At 47.3% G+C, this 16,827-nt stretch overlaps 2 protein-coding genes across 9 annotated transcripts; both read right to left on the bottom strand.

Annotated features, from left to right (window-relative positions):
* Window positions 1-1,152: 1,152 nt before the first annotated feature.
* LOC148217861 (uncharacterized) lies at window positions 1,153-3,051 on the bottom strand. Of its 8 annotated transcripts, none has more exons than XM_088158425.1 (3): window positions 2,845-3,050; window positions 2,740-2,811; window positions 1,153-2,700 (listed from the first exon to the last, which is right to left on the bottom strand). In XM_088158425.1, the coding sequence occupies exons 1-3, from the start codon at window positions 2,848-2,850 to the stop codon at window positions 2,386-2,388; spliced, it is 393 nt and encodes a 130-aa protein (XP_088014551.1). In that variant the 5' UTR covers window positions 2,851-3,050; the 3' UTR covers window positions 1,153-2,385. The 8 variants fall into 8 exon arrangements, with proteins under 8 accessions (XP_088014551.1, XP_088014548.1, XP_088014547.1 ...); XM_088158422.1 differs by having other exon boundaries at window positions 1,153-2,739; window positions 2,773-2,811; window positions 2,845-3,047; XM_088158421.1 differs by having other exon boundaries at window positions 2,740-3,051.
* Window positions 1,153-16,535, bottom strand: LOC106864289 (tubulin beta chain). Its single transcript, XM_088158417.1, has 4 exons — window positions 16,334-16,535; window positions 9,957-10,065; window positions 6,845-6,955; window positions 1,153-4,130 (listed from the first exon to the last, which is right to left on the bottom strand). The coding sequence occupies exons 1-4, from the start codon at window positions 16,388-16,390 to the stop codon at window positions 3,073-3,075; spliced, it is 1,335 nt and encodes a 444-aa protein (XP_088014543.1). The 5' UTR covers window positions 16,391-16,535; the 3' UTR covers window positions 1,153-3,072.
* Between the last annotated feature and the right edge of the window lie 292 nt (window positions 16,536-16,827).

Below are 16,827 nucleotides of genomic sequence, written 5' to 3'. Positions count from 1 at the left end.
TGTCCCCACCCCCTTCCAGTGCCACCCCCCGTGTCCCCAACAGGTGACATTCCCACGCTGTCACTGCCAGAGCCACCAAGGGGGGGTTGGGGACACCTTGGGGACATCGGGGACCCCCCCAGGTGACCCCCAGGTGACATTGGGGACCCTCAGGTGACCCTGGAGGTGACACAGGTGACGCCAACCCCTCCCAGGTGACACAGGGACCCCCCAGGTGACACTGGGGACCTTCAGGTGACATCAAAATCCCCTCAAGTGACCCAGGAGGTGGCACAGGTGACCCGGGTGTCCCCAAAGTGACACCCAGGTGACATTGGGGACCCTCAGGTGACCCCAAACCCCCCCAGGTGATCCCAGAGGTGACACAGGTGACATTCGCGACTGTCAGGTGATCCCAAAACCCACCTGAGTGACACTGGGAACCCTCAGGTGACACAGGTGACCCCAAAACCCAGCCAGGTGACCCAGGAGGTGACACAGGTGACACCAAGATCCCCCCCAGGTGGCCTCAAAGTGACCCCAGGACCCTGCAGGTGACACTGGGGACCCTCAGGTGACCCCACAGGTGACAAAAGGTGACCCAGGTGACACTGGGGACTCTCAGGTGACACCCAGACCCTCCCAGGTGGCCTCAAAGTGACCCCAGAGATGACACAGGTGACACCCAGACCTCCCCAGGTGGCCTTAAAGTGACCCCAGGACCCCGCAGGTGACATTGGGGACCCCCAGGTGACCCCAAAACCTGCACAGGTGACCCTGGAGGTGCCCCAGGTGACATTGGGGAACCCTCAGGTGACCCCAGAAGTGACACAGGTGACACAGGTGACCCCAGAGGTGACCCCAGGTGACATTGGGGAACCCTCAGGTGACCCCAGAAGTGACACAGGTGACACTGGAGACTCTCAGGTGACACAGGTGACACCCAGACCTCCTCAGGTGGCCTTAAAGTGACCCCAGGACCCCGCAGGTGACATTGGGGACCCTCAGGTGACCCCAGAGGTGACACAGGTGACCCCAGAACCCACCCAGGTGACCCAGGAGGTGACACCAGAACCTCTCAGGTGACCCCAAAGTGACCCCCGGGTGACATTGGGGACCCTCAGGTGACCCCACAGGTGACACAGGTGACAGAAGAGGTGACACAGGTGACACTTTTGGTGGCTTTTCCATCCCGAGTTTATTCCGGACCCGGGGGCGACTTTTCAATATGAAAAACGAAAGAAATGGGAAAAAAAAAAAAAAAAAACAACAACAACAAAAAAACCAAAACGAAACAAAAAAAATCCCAAAACGATCCAAAAACGGGAACAGGGATGGAAATTGGGGAGAAAAGGAGGGAAATTGGGAAAAATGGAGAAAATTTGGGAGAAATGGAGAAAAAATTGGGAAAAAATGGGACAAAAAATGAGGGAAAACGAACGAAAAATGGGGAAAAAAATGAACAAAAATGGGGGGAAATGAAGCAAAAATGGACAAAAATTGGGAAAAATTGACAAAAAATGGGGAAAATGACAAAAATGGGGAAAAAATGAACCAAAAATTGGGGAAAACGGATGAAAATTGGGGGAAAAAATGAATAAAAACTGAGGAATGCGACCCCAAAATAAGGGAAAATGAGCAAAAATTGGGGAAAAGGAACCAAAAATTGGAGAAAAAAGGAACCAAAAATTGGGAAAAATGAAGCAAAAGTTGGAAAAAAGGAATGAAATTGGGCTGAGAGTGGCCAAAAACGGGGAGAAAAGAGAAAAAAATTGGAAAAAAAGACCAAAAATGAGGGGAAAAAACCAAAAATTAAGAAAAAAAAAAAAAGGGGGGAAATTGTGGAAAAGGTGAAACCAAAAATGGGGGGGAAAAAAAGGAGAAAATGAAGCAAAAATGGGAGGAAACGACAAAAAAGGGGGAAAACACAAAAAAAAAAAGAAGAAAAATTGGGAAAAAAGGAGAAAAAAATGGAGGAGGGGGTGGGGGAGGGACCGGGAGGTGGCAGCGGGGGAGGGGAGGATGAGGAGGATGAAGGTCAGGAACTCTTGGAGGCTCTTCCATGATGAGGATGATGATGATGAAGGTCAGAAACTCTTCCATGATGAGGATGATGAAGGTCAGGGGCTCTCTGAAATTCTTCCACGCTGAGGATGATGAAGGTCAAAGACTCTCCAAGGACCAGGATGAAGGCCTGGAGCTCCTGGAGGCTCCGAGGAGGAGGAGGAGGGATGAGGATGAAGGCCAAGAACCTTGGGAGGATGATGATGGTGACGAAGCCTGGGGACTCTTCAGGATGATGAAGGCTGGGGAATCTTCAAGAATGGCTGGAAACTCTTCAATGATGATGAAGGCTGGGAACTCTTGACGATGATGATGATGATGATGATGAAGGTTGGAGACTCTTCAGGGATGAAAACGTCCAGAATTGGGAGCCCTGACCACGATCAAGACTGGAAACTCCTCGAGGATGATGAAGGCTGGAGACTCTTCAAGAGTGACGATGATGAAGGCTGAGAACTGCGAGGATGGCGCTGAAGGCCGGGGAACTCTTTGAAGACGATGAAGGCCAGGGACTCTTCCAGGTTGATGATGATGATGATGATGAAGGCTGGGGACTCTTCCAGGGTGACGATGATGAAGGTTGAGGACTTTGAGGACAGCGCTGAAGGCTGAGAACTCTTCAAAAACGATGATGATGAAGGCTGGGGACTCTTCCAGGTTCATGATGATGATGATGAAGGCTGGGAACTCGTCCAGGTTGATGATGATGAAGGCTGGGAACTCCTCCAGGTTCATGATGATGAAGATGAAGGCTGGGAACTCCTCCAGGTTGATGATGATGAAGGCTGGGAACTCCTCCAGGTTCATGATGATGAAGGCTGAGGACTTTGAGGACAGCACTCAAGGCTGGGGACTCTTCCAGGTTGACGATGATGATGATGATGATGATGAAGGTCAGGTGGGAACTCCGCTGCCGATGATGATGATGATGACGAAGGACGAGGACACCGAAGGCGCCGCCCGCCGGTTGACGCCTCTCTGGGACAGCACAGCAGGAAGGAAAAGGGAAAAGGGGAGAAGGAAAAACCCTCAGGCCTCTTCTTCGGCCTCCTCGCCGAAATCCTCCTCCTCCTCGGCCGTGGCGTCCTGGTACTGCTGGTACTCGGACACGAGGTCGTTCATGTTGCTCTCGGCCTCGGTGAACTCCATCTCGTCCATGCCCTCGCCCGTGTACCAGTGCAGGAAGGCCTTGCGGCGGAACATGGCCGTGAACTGCTCCGAGATCCTCTTGAAGAGCTCCTGGATGGCCGTGCTGTTGCCGATGAAGGTGACGGCCATCTTGAGGCCGCGCGGGGGGATGTCGCACACGGCCGTCTTGACGTTGTTGGGGATCCACTCCACGAAGTAGGAGCTGTTCTTGTTCTGCACGTTGAGCATCTGCTCGTCCACCTCCTTCATGGACATGCGGCCCCGGAAGACGGCGGCCACGGTGAGGTAGCGGCCGTGCCGCGGGTCGCAGGCCGCCATCATGTTCTTGGCGTCGAACACCTGCTGGGTGAGCTCGGGCACGGTGAGGGCTCGGTACTGCTGGCTGCCCCTCGACGTCAGCGGCGCGAAGCCCGGCATGAAGAAGTGCAGCCGCGGGAAGGGCACCATGTTGACGGCCAGCTTGCGCAGGTCGGCGTTGAGCTGCCCGGGGAAGCGCAGGCACGTGGTGACGCCGCTCATGGTGGCCGACACCAGGTGGTTGAGGTCGCCGTAGGTGGGCGTGGTGAGCTTGAGCGTGCGGAAGCAGATGTCGTAGAGCGCCTCGTTGTCGATGCAGTACGTCTCGTCCGTGTTCTCCACCAGCTGGTGCACCGACAGCGTGGCGTTGTAGGGCTCCACCACCGTGTCCGACACCTTGGGCGAGGGCACCACGCTGAACGTGTTCATGATGCGGTCGGGGTACTCCTCGCGGATCTTGGAGATGAGCAGCGTGCCCATGCCCGAGCCGGTGCCGCCGCCCAGGGAATGGGTGAGCTGGAAGCCCTGCAGGCAATCGCAGCTCTCGGCCTCTTTGCGGACGACGTCCAGCACCGAGTCCACCAGCTCGGCGCCCTCCGTGTAGTGACCCTTGGCCCAGTTGTTGCCGGCGCCGCTTTGGCCTGGAGGGAGAGAAAGGGGAGGGAAATAAAAATTAAAAAATGGGGTGGGAAGGGTTGGGAGGGGTCTCGGAATGGAATTTGGGAGCTTCGAATCACATCGGGGACCTTCAAATCGGTTTTGGGGACCTTGAAATGACATTTGGGAGCTGGAAACTGTTTTGGGGACCTTACAACGGCATTTGGGAGCTTCAAATCATCTTGGGGACCTTAAAATTGTTTTTGGGGACCTTACAATGGCATTTGGGAGCCTCAAATCATCTTGGGGACCTTCAAATTGGTTTTGGGGACCTTACAATGGCATTTAGGACCTTTGAACTGTCTTGGAGACCTGCAAATCATTTTGGGGGATGTTTAAATGGCATTTGGGAGCTTCAAATCACTTCGGGGACCTTCAAATCGGTTTTGGGGACCTTAAAATGACATTTGGGAGCTTCAAACCATCTTGGGGAGCTTCAAATCCCATTTGGGGACCTTACAATGGCATTTGGGGACCTTTAAATGACATTTGGGAGCTTGAAACTGTTTTGGGGACCTTACAATGGCATTTGGAAGCTTTAAATCATCTTGGGGAGCTTAAATGACATTTGGGAGCTTCAAATCATTTTGGGGACTTCCAAATCGTTTTTGGGGACCTTAAAATGGCATTTGGGAGATTCAAACCATCTTGGGGACCTTCAAATCACCTTTGGGGACCTTCAAATGAAATCTGGGAGCTTCAAATCATCTTGGGGACCTTCAAATCGTTTTTGGGGACCTTAAAATGGCATTTGGGAGCTTTGATCTGTCTTGGGGACCCTTAAATCACCTTTGGGGACCTTAAATGGCAGTTGGGTGATTCAAACTGTCTTGGGGGCCTTCAAATCATTTTTGGGGATGTTTAAATGACATTTGGGAGCTTCAAACCACTTCGGGGAGCTTCAAGTCATTTTTGGGGACCTTTAAATGACATTTGGGGACCTTTAAATGGCATTTGGGAGCTTTGAACTGTCTTGGGGACCTTCAAATCACTTTTGGGGACCTTCAAATGACCTTTGGGAGCTTCAAACCACTTTGGGGAGCCTCAAATCATTTTTGGGGACCTTAAATGGAATTTGGAAGCTTCAAATCATCTTGGGGACCTTCAAATCGTCTTTGGGGACCTTAAAATGACATTTGGGAACTTTGATCTATCTTGGGGACCCTTAAATCACCTCTGGGGACCTTAAATGACATTTGGGAGCTTCAAACCACTTTGGGGACCTTCAAATCACCTTTGGAGACCTTAAAACAGCAGTTGGGTGATTCAAACTGTCTTGGGGAGCTTCAAATCATTTTTTGGGATCTTTAAATGAAATTTGGGAGCTTCAAACCATCTTGGGGAGCTTAAAATCGTTTTTGGGGACCTTTAAATGGCATTCGGGAGCTTCAAACCACTTTGGGGACCTTCAAATCACCTTTGGGGACCTTACAATGACATTTGGGAGATTCAAACCATCTTGGGGAGCTTCAAATCATTTTGGGGGATCTTAAAACGGCATTTGGGAGCTTTGAACTGTCTTGGGGACCCTTAAATCACCTTTGGGGACATTTAAGAGCTTCAAACCATCTTTGGGACCTTCACCTCCCCTTTGGGGACCTGCTGTCCCCTGAGGCCACCATCTGTTTGTCCCAGGTGTGTCCCCAGGTGTGTCCCAATATCCCTCAGGAGCTCCCAGGTGTCCCCAGGCATCTCCAGGTGTGTCCCCAAATGTCCCCAGTGTGTCCCAGTTACCTCCCAGGTGTCCCAAGCTCTCTCCCAGGTGTGTCCCAGAAGTCCCCAGGTATCCCAGGTGTGTCCCAGGAATCCCCAGGTGTCCCCAGGTATCTCAGATGTCCCCAGGTGTGTCCCCGCTATCCTCAGGTGTCCCCAGGTGTGTCCCAGCTGTCCCCAGGTGTCCCCCCAGGTGTGTCCCCAGGTATCCCAGGTGTGTCCCCAGCTGTCCCCCAGCTGTCCCCAGGCATGTCCCCACGTGTCTCAGGTGTGTCCCCAGGTATCTCAGCTGTCCCCAGGTGTGTCCCAGCTGTCCCCAGGTGTGTCCCCAGGTGTGTCCCACCTGTCCCAGCTATCCCCAGGTGTGTCCCAGGTATCTCAGATATCCCCAGGTGTGTCCCACCTGTCCCCAGGTGTGTCCCCGCTATCCTCAGGTGTCCCCAGGTATGTCCCCAGGTATCCCAGGTGTGTCCCAGGTGTCTCCCAGCTGTCCCCAGGTGTCTCAGGTGTGTCCCCAAGTGTGTCCCAGGTGTGTCCCAGCTGTCCTCAGGTGTCCCAGGTCTGTCCCAGGTGTGCCCAGCTGTCCCCAGGTGTCTCAGGTGTGTCCCCAAGTGTGTCCCAGGTGTGTCCCAGCTGTCCTCAGGTGTCCCAGGTGTGTCCCAGCTGTCCCCAGCTGTCTCCAGGTGTCTCAGGTGTGTCCCCAGGTGTGTCCCAGCTGTCCCCAGGTGTCCCAGGTGTGTCCCCCCAGGTGTGTCCCAGGTGTGTCCCCCCAGGTGTGTCCCAGGTGTCCCCAGATGTGTCCCAGCTGTCCCCAGATGTGTCCCAGCTGTCCCCAGATGTGTCCCAGCTGTCCCCAGCTGTCCCAGGTGTGTCTCAGGTGTGTCCCAGCTGTCCCAGGTGTGTCTCAGGTGTGTCCCAGCTGTCCCCAGGTGTGTCCCAGCTGTCCCCAGGTGTGTCCCAGGTGTGTCCCAGGTGTGTCCCTCACCGAACACGAAGTTGTCAGGTCGGAAGATTTGCCCGAAGGGTCCCGAGCGCACGGAGTCCATGGTGCCGGGCTCCAGGTCCACCAGGATGGCCCTGGGCACGTATTTGCCTCCTAAAATTCACCAAAAACCCCAAAATTCAACCCAAAATTCACCCCAAAGCCACCAGGATGGCCCTGGGCACGTATTTGCCTCCTAAAATTCACCAAAAACCCCAAAATTTAACCCCAAATTCACCCCAATGCCACCGGGATTACCCTGGGTATGGACTTGCCTCCTAAAATTCACCAAAACCCCAAAATTTAACCCAAAATTCACCTGAGAATCACCAGGATTACCCTGGGTATGGACTTGCCTCCTAAAATTCACCAAAACCCCAAAATTTAAACCCAAAATTCACCTGAGAATCACCAGGATTAACCTGGGTATGGATTTACCCCCAAAAATTCACCAAAAACCCAGAAAGTTGCCCCAAAATTCACCCCAAAGCCACCAGGATGGCCCTGGGTATGGATTTACCCCCTAAAATTCACCAAAACGCCCAAAATTTAACCCAAAATTCACCCCAAAACCACCAGGATGGCCCTGGGCACAGATTTACCCCCTAAAATTCACCAAAAACCCCAAAATTCAACCCAAAATTCACCCCAATGCCACCAGGATTACCCTGGGTATGGACTTGCCTCCTAAAATTCACCAAAACCCCAAAATTCACCAAAACCCCAAAATTCAACCCAAAATTCAACTCAGAATCACCAGGTTTACCCTGGGTATGGATTTACCTCCTAAAATTCACCAAAAACCCCAAAATTCAACCCAAAATTCACCCCAAAGCCACCAGGATGGCCATGGGTATGGATTTACCCCCTAAAATTCACCAAAAATCCAAATATTTATCCCAAAATTCACCTGAGAATCACCAGGATTAACCTGGGCACGTATTTACCTCCTAAAATTCACCAAAAACCCCAAAATTTAACCCACAATTCACCTCAGAATCACCAGGATTAACCTGGGTATGGATTTACCCCAAAAAGTCACCAAAAACCCAGAAAGTTGCCCCAAAATTCACCTGAGATCCACCAGGATGGCCCTGGGTATGGATTGACCTCCTAAAATTCACCAAAACCCTAAAATTTAACCCAAAATTCACCTGAGAATCACCAGGATTACCCTGGGTATGGATTTACCTCCTAAAATTCACCAAAAACCCCAAAATTTAACCCAAAATTCACCCCAGAATCACCAGGATGGCCCTGAGTATGAATTTACCTCCTAAAATTCACCAAAAACTGAAAAATTTCCCCAAAAATAAGAAAAAAAACCAGCCCAAAACCACCCAGAGTCACTCCAAAATAATAAAAATTCACCCCAAAACCACCAGAATTTACCCCAAAACCACCAAGGGGACCCTGGGCATGGATTTATCCCTGGAATTGACCAAAACCACCAGAATTTACCCCAAAAATCTCCAGATTTTATCCCAGAAGCATCAGAATTTACCCCAAAAATGGGAAAAGTCACCCCAAAAATAAGAAAAATCAACCCCAAGAATGGGAAGAATCACCCCAAAAATGAGAAAAAATGACCCCAAAAATGAGAAAATTTGCCCCAAAATGAGCAAAATCACCCCAAAACCACCCAGAATTCCCCTAAAATTACCCCAAAACTCCTGGAATCACCCCAAAAATGACCCCAAACTACCCAGAATTATCCTAAAAACACCCAAATTATCCCAAAAATCCCCAAAATTCACCCCAGAACTGCCCCTAAAATGCTCAGGATTAACCCAAAAATAGGAAAAATCGCCCCAAAAAATTCCCAAAAAATCCCAAATTACCCCAAAACACCTGGAATGATACCAAAAATCAACCCAAAAAGAACCAAATTCACCCCAAACCCCAAATTTATTTCCAAAACCCCAAATCCGTCCCAAACCACCCCAAAATCCCCTGAAATTCACCCCAAAAATCCCCAAATTTATCCCCAAACCCCAAAATCCTCAAAATCGCCCCCAAATCCATCCCAAACCACCCCAAAATTCCCCCCAAATTCACCCCCAAAATCCCCAAATTTATCCCCAAAAACCCCAAATTTACCCCAAACCACCCTAAAACCCAAAAATTCATCCCAACCCCCCCAATTTATTTCAAACCACCCCCAAATTCACCCCAAAATTCCCAAATTTATCCTCAAAAAACCCAAATTTACCCCAAACCACCCTAAAAACCCAAAAATTCATCCCAAATTCCCCAATTTATTTCAAATTCACCCCAAAATTCCCAAATTTATCCCCAAAAAACCCAAAACTTCATCCCCAACCCCCCAATTATTCCAAATCACCCCAAAATCCCCAAATTCACCCCAAAATTCCCAAATTTACCCCCAAAATTTACCCTAAAATCCCCAAATTCACCCCAAAACTCCCCCAGAGCAGCCCAGGATGGGACACAGGGACAGGGAGGGGACAGGTGACAATGGGGGGGTGACAATGGACAGGTGACAATGGGGACAAGGTGACACCAATGGGGTGACACTGGGGACAAGTTAACACTGGACAGGTGACACTGGGGACAAGCTGACAACGGGAGGGACAAGGTGACACAGGGGGGTGACAAAGCAGGCAGTGACACCACGGGGGTGACAAAGTGACACCAGAAGTAACAAAGTGACAACAGAGGGAAATGACAAGAAAGGAAAGTGACACCGGGGAGGGGGGAGGTGACACTGGGGACAGAACGGTGACACCAATGGGATGACATTGGTGACAAAATGACAATGGAGAAGTGACACTGGGGACACGATGACAACGGACAGGTGACACCGATGGGGACAACACTGGAGAGAGCGACACGGGGCGGGGGGGGTGACACTGGGGACAAGGTGACACTGGTGGAGGTGACACCAGCAAAGAAACAACGGACAGGTGACACTGGTGGAGGTGACAAAGTGACACTAAAAGTGACAAAGCCACAACAGAGACGCGACCCCGGGAAGGCGACAAAAGCCACCAACAACAACGAGTGACACAACGAGAAACGGGAAGGGCAGAGGAGCCCCGGGGGGGGTGACAGCTGTCCCCAGGTGTCCCCAGGTGTGCCCAGGTGTCCCCACCTGTGGCCTCGTTGTAGTAGACGCTGATCCGGTCCAGCTGCAGGTCGCTGTCCCCATGGTAGGTGCCCGTGGGGTCGATGCCGTGCTCGTCGCTGATCACCTCCCAGAACTGCGGGGACAGCGGGGACAGCTCGGGGACAGCTCGGGGACACCTTGGGGACAGCTCGGGGATGGCAGGGACAGCTCGGGGACACCTTGGGGACAGCTCGGGGATGGCAGGGAGACAGCTGGGACAGCTCGGGGATGGCAGGGACAGCTCGGGGACAGCTCGGGGATGGCAGGGGGACACCTCGGGGACACCTTGGGGACAGCTCGGGGACACCTTGAGGACAGCTGGGACAGCTCGGGGATGGCAGGGACACCTTGGGGACAGCTCGGGGACACCTTGGGGACAGCTCGGGGACAGCTCGGGGATGGCAGGGGGACACCTCGGGGATGGCAGGGACAGCTCAGGGACAGCTCAAGGACACCTTGGGGACACCTCGGGGATGGCAGGGACAGCTCAGGGACAGCTCAGGGATGGCTGGGACACCTTGGGGACAGCTTGGGGATGGGAAGGACAGCTCGGGGACACCTTGGGGACGGCTCGGGGACACCTCGGGGACAGCAGGGACACCTTGGGGACACCTCGGGGATGGCAGGGACAGCTCAGGGACAGCTCAGGGATGGCTGGGACAGCTCGGGGATGGCTGGGACACCTTGGGGACAGCTTGGGGATGGGAAGGACAGCTCGGGGACACCTTGGGGATGGCAGGGACAGCTCGGGGACACCTTGGGGACGGCTCGGGGACACCTCGGGGACACCTCGGGGACACCTCGGGGATGGCAGGGACACCTTGGGGACAGCTCGGGGATGGCAGAGACACCTTGGGGACACCTTGAGGACACCTTGGGGACAGCTCGGGGATGGCAGGGACACCTTGGGGACAGCTCGGGCACAGCTCCGGGGCAAAAAACCGGGATTTGGGACAAAAAAACCCCGGGGTTTCAGGGGGAAAAATGAGGATTTTAAAGGAAAAAAATGAGGAATTTAGGAGAAAAAACGGGATTTTAATAGGAAAAAAATGAGGATTTTAAGGGAAAAAAAAGAGAATTTTAGGAGGAAAATTGGGATTTTGGGGGAAAAATTGGGATTTTAGGGGGGGAAATAACGATTTTATGGGGGAAAAATAAGGATTTTATGGGGGAAATTGGGATTTTAGGGGGGAAATGAGGATTTGAGGAGGAAAATTGGGGTTTTAGGGGAAAAATGGGGATTTTAGGAGGGAAAATTGGGATTTGAGGGGGGAAACTGGGATTTTGAGGGAAAAAATTGGGATTTTTAGGGGGGAAAAATGGGATTTTGGGGGGGGGGAAAATCAGAATTTTGAGGGGAAAAAAATTGGGACTTTTTAAGGAAAAAAATCAGTACTTGGAAAGAAAAAAACCTGGGATTTTACAGAGAAAAATGAGAATTTTCGGAGGAAAAATGGAAATTTTGGAATCGGAAATGGGGATTTGGGGGCGTGGTCTGGGGTTAAAGGGGCGGGGCTTAAAAGGGGGTGGGGTCAGCGAGGCCACACCCACCCCAAACCCCATTTTAGGGGGAAAAAAATTCAGAGTTTTGAAAGAAAAAAACCTGGGATTTTGTAAGAAAAAAATGAGGATTTTAAGTGAAAAAATGAGGATTTTTAGGAGGAAAAAACAGGATTCTAAGGAAAAAAAATGAGGATTTTAGGAGAAAAAAAGGATTCTAAGGGAAAAAAAAAAGAGGATTTTAGGAGGAAAAATGAGGATTTTAAAGGAAAAAAATGGGATTTTAGGACGAAAAATGAGAATTTTAAGGGAAAAAATGAGAATTTTAGGAGGAAAGACCAGGATTTTAAGGGACAAATGAGGATTTTAGGACAAAAAATGAGGATTTCAAAAGAAAAAAATGAGGATTTTAAAGGGAAAAAAGAGGATTTTAAAGGAAAAAATGAGGATTTTAGGAGAAAAAAACCAGTATTTTAAGGGAAAAAATTAAGTTTTTAGGAGAAAAAAAAATGAGGATTTTAAGGGAAAAAAATCCAGATTTTAGGAGGAAAAATGAGGATTTTTAAGGGGGAAAAAATGAGGATTTTAAGAAGAAAAAAAAGAGAATTTTAGGGTGGAAAATCGGGTTGGGGGCGTGGTCAAAGGTAAAGGGGGCGGGGCTTAAGGAGGGCGGGGCCACGCCCACTTTGCTCCACTTTAAACTCAATTTTTGGGGAAAAAAAAAGAGGATTTGGGGCAAAAAAATTTATGAATTTTAAGGTAGGAAATGGTGGTTCGAGAACTTTAAACAATTTAATTTTAAAGGAAAAAACAATTGGGATTTTGAAACAAAGAAATGAATTTGAAAGGAAGAAAAATCTGAATTTTAAAGGGAAAAAAATCAGAGTTTTAATGGAAAAATGTCAGAATTTTTAAGGAATTTGGGGGCGTGGTTTGGGTTAAAGGCCACGCCCACTTTGCTACATCTGGGACTCAATTTTTGGGTGAAAAATGAGGATTTGGGGCTAAAAAAATTAATAATTTTAGGATAAGAAATGAGGATTTTAAAGTATAAAATTGCAGTTGACAACCTTAAAAAAATTAGATTTTAAAGGAAAAAATTGGGATTTTGAAAGATAAAAAATTAGACTTGAAAATTAAAAAATCATAATTTCAAAAGAAAAATAATGGGATTTATAAACAAAAGGGATTTATAAATAAATAGGGGGCGTGGTTTGGGTCTGCTACATCTGGGACTCAATTTTGGGGAAAAAAAAGAGGATTTGGGGTTAAAAAAGTTCAGAATTTTAAGGTAGGAAATGAGAATTTTAAGGTAGAAAATGGGGATTTGAAAATTTTAAAAAAATATATTTTAAAAGAAAAAAATCGAGTTTTTAAAAGAAAAAAAAATTGGGATTTTAAAGGAAAAAAATGGGGATTTAAAAGGAAAAAAATCGGGATTTAAAAGGAAATTGGGGGTGTGGGGGTTACAGGGCCACGCCCACTTTGCTACACCCAGGATTCATTTTGGGGACAAAAAAAAAAAAGAAAATTTGGGAACATTTTAAAAATAATAGAATTTAAGTCTGGCCCCGCCCACCTCCCCCAAGCTGCGATTTTGGGGTAAAAAAAATTTTTGGAGAATTTTAAATAAATTTGAAGGCGAGGCCAAGTGAGGGGTGAGACCTCCCCCCACCATAACCCAGTTTTGGGTTAAAAAAAATGAGGATTTTTAGGGGTTAAAAATTAAATTTAGGGCGTGATCAGCTCCTAAAAGGATGGGGCTACAAGCCAAAAAAAAATTTTAAAAGTTTTTTTTGGGGTAAAAAAAGCGATTTTTGGGTTTTTTTTAATTTAAATTTAAAGGCGCGGGTTTGTGAGGGAAGGGACGAGGCCCCGCCCCCTTAAAATGGCGGGAACGCGAGAAAATGGCGGCAAAGCGGGAAAATTCAAATAAACTTCACCAAAATCGGATTTTTATACCCAAAATCGGTTTTTTCTGCACCTAAAAATTCAGATTTTTACACCTAAAATCGCCTCGGGGGGGGTTTAAATTTTTTATTTAAAAATGAGATGGAAAAAATTGGGGGTTTTGGGGTTAAAATGGAGCCGGGGGGGGGGGGGGGGGGAGGGGGAGCGCGGCCTGAGGGGAAAATGAGAGAGAAAAAAAAAAATTTTAGGGTTAAAAAAACGAAATGAGGCCAAAAAATGGAGATTTTGGGATTGTGGAATGAAAAACGGGGTTAAAATAAAAAATTTGGGTTGAAAAATGGTAATTTCGGGGATTAAAAATTAAGAAAAGAAGGTTGAAAAGGGTGATTTGAGAGAAAATGGCGGTTCGGGGATTCTGAGGGAGAAATTTATTTAAAAAATAAAAAATTTGGGCCTGAAGAGAAAAAAAAAATTTTAAAATATAAGTTTTGGAGTTTACAATGAAAAAGAATTTAAATTGTAGAAATACAGCAATAAATGGGTTTTTAAATATTGATTTGGTTAAAATCCAGCGATTCTGGGGATTGTGGGCAAAAATGGGTTAAAAATAAAGATTTTGGGGGTGATAGAATAAATGAGTTAAAAAAAGGCATTTTGGGATTGTAAGAAAAAAATTGTTACAAAAAAAAACCGGTTTGGGGTAAAAAAATGGGAAAATGAAGAAAAAAAAGCGTTTTAAATATTAAATTCGGGTAAAATATTCAGAATTTTTTTTGTAAATAATTTGAATTTCGGAGCCTTGGAATGCAGCGGGTTAAAAATGACAATTTTTGAGGAAAAATGTGGGATTGGGGAAGAAATTGAGCATTTAGTGACAAAAATATGGATTATAAAAGTGGAATATTTAAGGGTAAAAATTGCAAATTTGGGGTGAAAAATTGCGGGTTTGGGGCTAAAAAAAAAAGATTTTTAAAAGCAAATTTAATGTGTTAAATGCCAATATTTTTTTTGTGGAATTTCAAATATTTTTTTGAGCCACAAAATCCCAATTTTTTCCCTCGGGATAAAAAAAAAAAAAAAAATTTGGGGTAAAAAAATTCCAATTTGAGGCGTTTTGGAGAACAAAGATTCAATGCGGGGCAGGAAATGCGGTCTGGAAACACAAAGAAGCGAATTTTGGGTTGAAAAAAGCGATCTTTGACCAAAAATTAAAATTTAAAAAAATAAATAAAAGAAATGTGAGGATAAATGGGGAAGGTTTGGGGCAAAAACGCAAATTTAAGGAAAAAATGAATTTTTAAAGCAGCAAAAATAAGATTTTGCTCTGCAAAATTACTAATTATAAGGCCTAAAATAACAATTTTTTTGGCAAAAAAACACCAGTTTGTGCTAAAAAAAATATTGAAATAAAAAAAGTAAATTTTGAAGCAAAATCGGTGATTTTGAGATTAAAAAAAAAGAGATTTAAGAGCACAAAGCTGCGATTCTCCCCCCCGAAACCTCCATTTTGGGTTGGAAACCTCCATTTTAGGGCTGGGAAATCCCTCGGAGCTACAAAAAAAAAATTCAGATTTTAACCCAATATTATACTTAAAAAAAAAAAAAAAAAAATTAATCCATCATTTTTCCGCTTGGAAAATCCTTTTTTTCGGGTATAGAAATGTGAAATTTTGCAGAAAAAAAATGTTATTTTTGCAGACAAAGATGCTGAACTGCAGCGCCCAAGCTCCATTTTGGGGCTAAAAAAAAAAAATGGTTTTTGAGGGCAAAAAAAGCTGCATTTCAGCAAGAAAAAAAAAATAATTAATGAAAAATAATCGTTTAAATATGAAAAGGAAACATTTTAATCATTAAATTGTTTTTAAGGGGAAACAAAATCCATTTTTAGGGGTAAAAAGGGGCATTACAGGACACAAAGCAGATTAAAAATAAGAAAAATATTAATTTTGGGGATAAATATCGCAATTTTAAAAACCTAAAATCCACACTTTAAAAAGATACAATTATCATCGTAAAATCCCGCGGATTAAAAGATAAATAAAATTTATTTCTTAAGGATAAAAATCCCCTTTTGGAACAAAAAAAATCTGATTTTTGGAGAAAAAAACGGTCACGCATCTCTTACTTGGCTGCTATAAATCTTTATTATATTAAGCAATTTTTTATTTGTTTTAATCCTCCCTTTTTCGGGTCTGACCTCTCCGGGAGTCACGCCCTGTTTGGGGGTCACAATTCTTTATTTTGAGATATAAAATTCGCATTTTTGAGATAAAATGAAGCGGTTTTGCCGTGAAAACAGCACATTTTGGGGGCGAAAATACCCAATTTTGGGGTGAAAACATCCGATTAAGGTGCGAAAAAACAGTATTTCAAATAAAACGGTAAAAACCACGAATCAAATCAGATTTTAGATTTAATTAGGATTAAATTATTGGGAAAAAAAAATCATTTGGGGTTTAAATCCTTGAATTTCAAAGCTCTTCGCCGCCATTTTGGCGCCTTCCCCGCCCATCCTTTATTAGACCGCGTCGCTTTGGGACAAAAAGCGCCGTTGGCAACTAATATTTTAATATAATTATTTAAACTCAAGAAAATAAAATTATTTTTCTTGCAACACTTCCGAGAAGGCGATTTTGAGGCGAAGCCGCCGCGTTTCGGGGCCGCCGCCCTCAGCCGCCATTTTGCGGCCGCGTGGGGGGGAGGGCGCGTTCGGCCACCACAAATCCTCATTTAGCGCCAAAATCTTTGCATTTTAACCCCAAACCCGCAAAATTCAGCACCGCCTCCTTCCCTCAGAGCCTCTTTTTTGGCGGAAAAACGCCGATTTTGGGGTAAAATCGCCCTGATTTGGGTCACCCTTTGTCTCGACGCGCGGGGGGTGGGGGGGGTTTCTTAAAGGGGCAACGCCGGCGCGGCGGGGAGGGGAGGGAGGTGGGGCCCGGCTCGCTCACCTTGGCGCCGATCTGGTTGCCGCATTGGCCCGCCTGGATGTGAACGATCTCCCTCATGGCGGCGGCTGCTTGGGGGGAGGGCTCGGGCCCACCCGGATGGCGCGGAAGCGCTTGGAGAACGGGAGAGAAGAAAAGTAAAGAGGCGGCGCTGCCCCTTTAAAAGCGGAGCGAAGGCGCGAACGCGACGGTAGCGAAAATGGCGGCGGTCGCGGCCTCGCGCGCGCTCATATAGGACAAAGCCGCGGCGCCCATTGGTCGGCGCCGCCCGCTTGTTGCCATTTCATTGGTAAGATGTGCTGTCAATCAAAGTATCTGCTCTCCCATTGGTCTAATCGCTTTTTAAACCCCTCCCACCGGCGCTCTGGCGCTCTCGGAGGACCGCCCCGCCCCGTCTCGGTGGTCTGGCGATGATTGACACGCGCAACAGCCAATGGGAAGAGCGGATGGGCGTTGGCGCGCGGAAGGAGCAGCCAATGGGAGCGCGGGGGGCGGGG

The sequence above is a fragment of the Sturnus vulgaris genome, unplaced genomic scaffold (assembly GCF_052056855.1).
Source record: "Sturnus vulgaris isolate bStuVul1 unplaced genomic scaffold, bStuVul1.hap1 Scaffold_198, whole genome shotgun sequence".
NCBI lineage: Eukaryota > Metazoa > Chordata > Aves > Passeriformes > Sturnidae > Sturnus > Sturnus vulgaris.
This window is presented reverse-complemented; position numbering and strand designations above follow the sequence as displayed.

What these genes read in the sequence shown, in the direction of transcription:
- LOC148217861 (XM_088158419.1), bottom strand. Translation starts at nt 2,850, where the DNA reads ATGAACCTGGAGGAGTTCCCAGCCTTCATCATCATCAACCTGGAGGAG. An exon ending in TCATCTTCATCATCATGAAC is followed by an intron (nt 2,740 to 2,772) that starts CTGGAGGAGTTC and finishes ATCATCATCAAC; the next exon opens with CTGGACGAGTTCCCAGCCTT.
- LOC106864289 (XM_088158417.1), bottom strand. Translation starts at nt 16,390, where the DNA reads ATGAGGGAGATCGTTCACATCCAGGCGGGCCAATGCGGCAACCAGATC. An exon ending in CTACTACAACGAGGCCACAG is followed by an intron (nt 6,956 to 9,956) that starts GTGGGGACACCT and finishes GGTGAATTTTAG; the next exon opens with GAGGCAAATACGTGCCCAGG. An exon ending in ACCTGACAACTTCGTGTTCG is followed by an intron (nt 4,131 to 6,844) that starts GTGAGGGACACA and finishes CTCTCCCTCCAG; the next exon opens with GCCAAAGCGGCGCCGGCAAC.